This window comes from Oratosquilla oratoria, chromosome 17 (assembly GCF_046742065.1).
Source record: "Oratosquilla oratoria isolate Oo_2021 chromosome 17, ASM4674206v1, whole genome shotgun sequence".
NCBI lineage: Eukaryota > Metazoa > Arthropoda > Malacostraca > Stomatopoda > Squillidae > Oratosquilla > Oratosquilla oratoria.
The window spans coordinates 10,743,644-10,751,310 of record NC_134793.1 but is presented as its reverse complement, the minus strand read 5'-3'; the positions used below and the strand labels follow the sequence as shown (position 1 = coordinate 10,751,310).

At 38.7% G+C, this 7,667-nt stretch overlaps 1 protein-coding gene across 1 annotated transcript in view; it reads left to right on the top strand.

The window, feature by feature from the left end:
• LOC143034230 (calpain-B-like) overlaps positions 1-7,368 on the top strand; it is a 37,710-nt gene extending 30,342 nt beyond the window's left edge. The window contains exons 10-12 of the mRNA XM_076200167.1: positions 3,311-3,422; positions 3,877-3,992; positions 6,296-7,368. Coding sequence (XP_076056282.1) covers positions 3,311-3,422; positions 3,877-3,992; positions 6,296-6,514 — 447 coding nt within the window. The 3' untranslated portion in view covers positions 6,515-7,368. The remainder of the gene's footprint in view (positions 1-3,310; positions 3,423-3,876; positions 3,993-6,295) is intronic.
• Positions 7,369-7,667: the final 299 nt, after the last annotated feature.

The following is a 7,667-nucleotide window of genomic DNA, read 5'->3' as shown; positions in this document are numbered from 1 at the left end:
CATACATAAATACATACATACATATACCAAAAGCTTTTTCCCCCTTACATGGGAGGTACAGAAAAAACAAACGCATAGAAACCACTCGCACCCATTCCATCCCCTACATACTCCACTCCCCTCTACCCTCTTCCCTCCCTCTTATCTTGGCACCTCTTGGATTATATATATATATATATATACATATATATATATATATATATATATATATTTACATATATGTATGTATATATATATTATATATATATATATACATATATATATATATTAATACATATATATATATATATATATATGTATATATATATCATATATATATATATATATTTATATATATACGTATATATATATATATATATATACTGAGTTAAACGCTACAGCATTGTCACAGTTATTTATCTTCTTCCTAATATTTTCAATTCTCCTCACTGTAGTTCTGACTTTGGGAGGGTGATCGAAAACCAATTGTCCAAAGTTATCCATTTTAATAACATATTCGACGTTTCGACTTCAAGAAGTAATTTTCAAAATAATTACATTTATCACAACACAATTACAGAGAACACAGAACAACTACATTTTTACGGACTGAACAGGGCGATGTCTTTCCATATACATGGAAAGAATTACAGTGGTGTGTGGCTTGATGACCTGACCCTGGCAGATCGCCTTAGGGGAGGGGGAGAGGGAGGGGGAGGGGGAGGTGGAGAGGGAGGAGTAGGGGGGGGGGTCGGGGCAGTAGGCGATGCGAGAGGGGTGGACATAATCCCACCATTGGTGAGATTATTTCTCACATGTCTCGATGAGCTATTGAACAAGGGAATGGTCGTAATCATATTAGATTGTATATTAATGCTAAGAGCCCATTCCTTGATATACATAGCCTCTAGCATCCTTAATTCTCTTATATCATTACACTGTGTAACTACTTCAGTGTTGCTAACAATAGTTGCTCTATCAAGGGAAGATTGATTCTAGTGTTGAAAATGATTTCTAATCGCTCCCTGTTGGTGGTGGAGCGTTATGCGACGGCTGAGACGACAGGTCGTAAACCCAATGTATGCACATTTGTAGAGCGCGCAGTCTCCATAATTACAGTTGAATCTGTAAACCACATTGGTTTTTGACAGAGTCCCAGACTTGCCAGACAAATAATTTTTCAGCACTAAGGAGCAAGTGCGAGGGTTATTATAAAAAATCACTATACGTAAGACATGGCTGTCTTCCACCAGTTTGCAGTTCCTAAAGACGATGTCTTTAATACGTTTTTCGATTGTTATTGTTTTAATCTAGCTGGATACACTAACGCAAACCCAACTCCGTAACCGTTCGCTCGTTCTCTAAAAATTTCGTTCAACTTGACGCGTCTCCAACTTTCTAGATCAGATGTTTTTAACGAAGTGTTATGACATTGTTCGTTGATATTTGAAAACAGGGAGGGGAAGGAGAATCTGTATCTCGGATTCAACTAAATGATGTTGTTCTTTGAGTGCCTGGGCCGAGACGTAGGCACAAAACTCAGCAAAGACAAGAAAAAAAAAGACAAACGGGGACATTAACAAGACAAGACCAAACCGACACAGACACAAAAGACAATTGGAAAACAAAGAAAACACAATAAGACAAATATGAGACACAGACAAGATAAAACACACAGGACATACATACACAAAATATCGAGAGAGAAATGGATGGGTGGATTGTGAATACTTAGACCTAAAGAAAGCGTTTGATAGGGTACATAAGAACATAAGAATGAAGGCAACTGCAAGAAACCATAAGGCCTACACTAGGCAGTTCCGACAACTAGGAAACTTTATGACCTTTTAAATGCTGAGTGTCTTGTTATTCTATTCTGACTGTCCCCAGGCGATTTTATTCAGCATTTGGAGACCTTGCGGCGGTTCAATTACAATATAATTCAATGGAGGCGTTCACACGTACACACACACACACACACACACACACGTACCCATTCTGAAATTGGAAGAAAATCACTGTCCTCTCTAACCTAACTCATTCTAACCTAAACCAAGCTAACCTAAAGCCCTGTTCACACTAGCGGTTTGAACCGGGCGGAAACCAAGGTTACACCTCATAGTCAAGGAAAAAATGCGTGGTTGTGCCACGCATTTTTTCCTTGACTATGAGGTGTGTGTGTATGTGTGTGTGTGTGTGTGTGTGTGTGTGTGTGTGTGTGTGTGTGTGTGTGTGTGTACGTGTGTGGACATATGAACGTGTGGGTATGTGCATATGTGTCTGTGCATGGTTGTGCATGAAATTAAGCGCAAGTGGGCGGAATTAATTAATTATAATTACATTCGAAGTAGAGCTTAATAGCACGTCTAACGTAATTATCCGTTCTAAGTTAACTAACGCAATATGATATCAATCTAAAGATAAACGTGATTTTGTTAACTAGTAAAGGATCGTAGATATCAATATTCTACACGACATACTTAGATATCTACACCTACTGTGCCTAAATACGTAAAACAGAGGGCATTTTCTAGTTTTAGCGGGAGAACTGTCTAAATATGTTGATAAGTACATATGAAGTAAATAATATACTATTCTATTATTATTTTATCAAGCTTATCATTATACTCTAAGTTAATTATTAAGTTATTTATCAATTATTAAGTTGATTAATCTTCCCATTTTCAACTCCAACGCATTTTTTCCCGTAACAAACTACGTTGATCACGATATACAATTTTTTTAATATAATAATACAACGATATTCACTGTTATTCTATAAATATCATCATTATATCATCTTTTTTATTATCATTCCATAAATTTTATCATTATCACTATAACATAAGTTTGATTACAATCGTATTTATTCATTATTAGCTTCAATGCTTTACTCTAAGGACCCAAACTAAAGAGAGCAATAATAATGAAGTATCTATTGGTATAACTTTAAACCCAGTTTAAATGAAAACTTGTAAGTTCACAAATTCTTTGAGTTTTCTTTTTGAAATTTGAATTTTCAACTGTTACCATATAACAAATCCTCATTCAGACCTGATCACAATGCTGGATTTTCGAGAACCAAATGAAGGGCCGATTTTCGATCCCGGATCCCGGACGGACGGACAGAAACAGCTTTGCGCTGATTTATTTAGATTATTGGTATCATTATAATTATTTATATTATTATTATTATCATCATCATTATTATTATCATTATTATTATTATTATTATTATTATTATTATTATTATTATTATATTTCTATCATTATTATCATAATAATGTCTTTTTCAATTCAACTCGAACGCATTTCTCTTCCGCCCGAGCAGGTTCAAGCCATCAAAGGAGAGTGGGTTTGTGGCGTCACCGCCGGTGGCAGCAGAAACGACTTCGCGTCCTTCGCAACGAATCCGCAGATTCTTCTCAGCGTCCAGAACGAAAGTGAGAAAGAAATGATACAAAAATACAAGCACAAGAACGAACACGTCTATGTGTATAGTGTACATGCATGTAAAATTACATTCAACTGCAATCGCTTGTTGTATGTCTTTGTGTCTATGAAGGTGTACACACACAGACAATATATATATATATATATATATATATATATATATATATATATATATATATATATCATACACAACACACGTGTACTTATGCTAGACGCTTTAATAATTACTACTTCTCTATCTCCCGCCCATACCACCCTCCCCTTCCTCTCTCTCTCTCTCTTTCTTTCTTTCTTTCTTTCTTTCTCTCTCTCTCTCTCTCTCCCTCGGCCCTTCTTCAGCGCCCCTGGCCCTGAGGTCCATCCCCGCGACCCCCTCCCCAATGCCCAACCTGATCCGTCCTTCCCCTCTGACAATCACCACTCCCATGTGGTACCCATTCGCAGGCGACGACGAGGACGACGACAAGTGTAGCGTCCTGGTGGGCCTTCTGCAGGAGCACCGGCGGTCGCAGAGGGCTCTTGGGGTCCGACTGAACCAGATCGGGTTTGTCGTCTATAAGGTAAGGGTTCCTCCACGCCTACCTGGGTACCTGAGTACCCGGGCACTTCGTCCCTGGGTACCTGAGTCCCTTTATACAGAGAATTGCGACATGACGATACGATAAATGAACTAGGTAGCCATTTTGTGGCCAAATCATTTTCGCTCATGTTTAGTCCTTGTTCTTGCCATTGATTCTTCGAACCTATCGTGGTTGTTCACTGAATATGCTCTCGGGTTGTTGTTGCGCATTCGGATGCACCAACACTCCCTTTATACGGAGTCCGTTTATCAAGAGAGATGAAACAACTCCCGACACGCCGCCATTTTGTGGCCATTCTGTGGAGTTGTCGCAATTCTGCATAAAGGGACTCTATGGTCACTCGATAGGATTCGTGGTCTAAACGATTACTTAAGTAAACTACTAGTATACCTTTGGGTACTTGGGTACCTGGGTACTTGTGTACTTAATAACGTTTGTGGTATAGAAGGATACTTAAATAACCCGTATACTTGTATAACTTTGAGTACCTTGGTACTTGGGTACTTCATAGGTTTCGTGGTCTGAAAGGATAATCAAATTAAACTACTTACATACCTTACTTGGTATTTGTATATTCGCATTACCTGAGTACACCTCAGCAGGTACCTGGGCTTACCAGACTACCAAGTATGGCGATAGAATGTCTAATTGGTAGATTTTCTACTTGGATGATTAGACTCGGTGAAGAGATTAGTGGACTGAATACCAAGTTACTTGGTATCGAGGTCAAGGTAATATCATTACCAATGACTACCAGTTACCCAGACGGACAACAGGACACCAGAAACTGACCCAGCACGTTACCAGAAAAATATATAAATATAGTTGTTTATGTTGTTGGTGCATTAATACATTAAAAAACTAAAAAAAAAAAAAAATGAATAAATGGAGAAATAAGTAATCAATTGAATATATAAACAAATAAATACATTAATAAATAGATGAATAATCAAATAAGTAAATAAATAAATTGAAGAAATAAACAATTGAATAAATAATATCCTTATGGAAACTAGAGTATGCAGAAATGTATTAGAATAGCCTACGATGAAAAATACATCTATACAGTTGCGATAAATTGTGGGTCAGTTTTCTCTGACCACGATGGTACCAAAACATCCCCCCCCCCCAGGAGACCTGAGGTGCCAACTAACACACCTCTAACACCTAACACCTTGTCTAACGGACCTTCTCTCCCTCCTACCCACTCCCTCCAAGTCGGAGCAAGGGATCACGTGACCAGAATTCCTCTCGGCCCTTTCAACACGGGGAACATACGTTTTATGCCTTCACCCTCATTGTCAGCATGCGATTTCAATCACCCGAAGGGCGGACCCGGCATGGAACGGGGTCTCCGTCGACCGTGACCCACTGGACCCCGAATCCGATTCCCTGGGATGATTTAAATCGCATGACGACACCTGGATCAGAAATCCTTCCCTGGCGTCACTCTCTTGATGACCTCGACGACCAGCTGATGGTCGCAAGGGAAGACATCAAGTGAGAAAGTTACGAGCCCTTGGACTCGTGAGATCTCGTGAGAGCCTGAAAGAGGAGAAGGAGGAGGAGGACGCTAAGATGGAGAAATTGAATTATATATATATATATATATATATATATATATATATATATATATATATACACATATATATATATATATATATATAAATATATATACTGTATGTGTGTCTGTGTCTGTGTGTGTATGTGTGTATTTATGTGTGTGTGTGTATAACCATGTACATAGGGCAAAGGTGAGGGCTTTGGTTATAGCAAAGAGTCTCAGGGCTTGGTCTAAGAGGTTAAACTACTTTGACAAATGTAACCTTTGGCGTCTTCTACTGTATGTTCGAATCTCCTGTACATGAGACAACGTGAACCTCAAAGACTTAAGATAATTCAATTCATTCAATTATTTATTCAAGTGGTGACGCCAGGCTATTCTATTCATCAACTTTCCTCTCCCTCCTTCCTTCCTCCAATTTTCAACTAAACACAAAATGCCTGAATTAGATTAAACAAATAGAAATAAAAATAAAACTGAAATAGATAAACGAATAAATGAATTAAGTGATTTTATTCAGCTCCGTGAGAGAAAGAGAGAGAGAGAGAGAGAGAGAGAGAGAGAGAGAGAGAGAGAGAGAGAGAGAGAGGAATGAATGAGCCCCATGACTACCCCGGTCGATGTATCTATTCTATTCTTGTTGCCGTCAGGCGATTTTTTACTCACCCGAGGAGGAGAGAACCTTCCTGACGAAGTCCTTATCGATCTCTTCCCGCAGACGGAGAACCCGGACGAGCCGCTGCCGGAGCAGCACTTCATGTACAACTACGACACGGGGTCCTCGGGGACCTACATCAACTACCGAGAGGTTCTCACCAGGCTCGAGTTGACCTCAGGTCACTACGTCATCATCCCGGCGACCTATGAACCGGACTGCCCCGGCAGGTTCATGGTCAGGGTCTATTCGCCCAGGCAGTTCGAGCTCAAGAGCCTTTGAGGTCGTCTTCCTCACCCACCCACCACACACACTTTCTCCCCCATCTTTTTTCCCACTCTCTCCTCTCCCCCTCCTCTCTCCCTCAAGGGGAAGTTCCGGGAAATAGTGATTTTTTTTTTCTCCTCCCAATTAACCTACGAGAGACAATAACTCCTTCAGCGAAGGTTGTTTAGAAGATTTCTTTTAGTAGGACCCGACGTGATCGAGTGTGGTTGACCACTGAACGACAATATCCATGTTTTCGGCCAAATCCACTTCCCTGCGGTTAGACAAGCAGGTACACAGGACTTTCGACCTTGTGTGAATCGTAGTTAAGGTCGAGATTTCCGTGTGAAGAAAAGAAATTGATCCATTACCACAATACAACAGTTTACCAGAAAACATGACGTCAATAATGGCGACGGAAAGAACATACTTTTATACACAACATTTATTGTGGGTATATATGCGTCTATGAGTGTGTGTGTGTGTGTGTGTGTGTGTATGTATGTGTATTTGTGTATCTGTATGCGTATGTATGTGTGTATCTATGTATGTATGTATGTATGTATGTATGTGTATGTATCTGCATGTGTGTGTGTATCTGTATGTGTGTGTGTGTATCTGTGTGTGTATTTTTGTGTGTGTGTATGTGTATGTATGTGTATGTGTATGTGTTTGTGTGCACAAATTGTAGAACTACTTAACATATGTCTACTGCTTATCATTTTATCGTTCTAATTTATTATCCTCTTATACAATATTACCATCATAACATTTAATTAGATTTGATAATGACTATGCATGGAGCATACGGTCAGCAATTATATTATCATTTTATACATCAATTCATTTAATAATTTATTTATCTGTTTTCCCTCAAATACTTATGTCGTAGTTCACACATTGTTACGAGAAGCTGCATCTTTCCTTTCGATATATATATATATATATATATATATATATATATATATATATATATATATATATATATACATATATATATATATATATATACATGGGTTGACTTGCTTTCAAATAGTTTTATTATTGTGTGTGTGTGTGTGTGTGTGTGTGTGTGTGTGTGTGTGTGTGTGTGTGTGTGTGTGTGTGTGTGTGTGTGTGTGAGAGAGAGAGAGAGAGAGAGAGAGAGAGAGAGAGAGATAGAGACGAT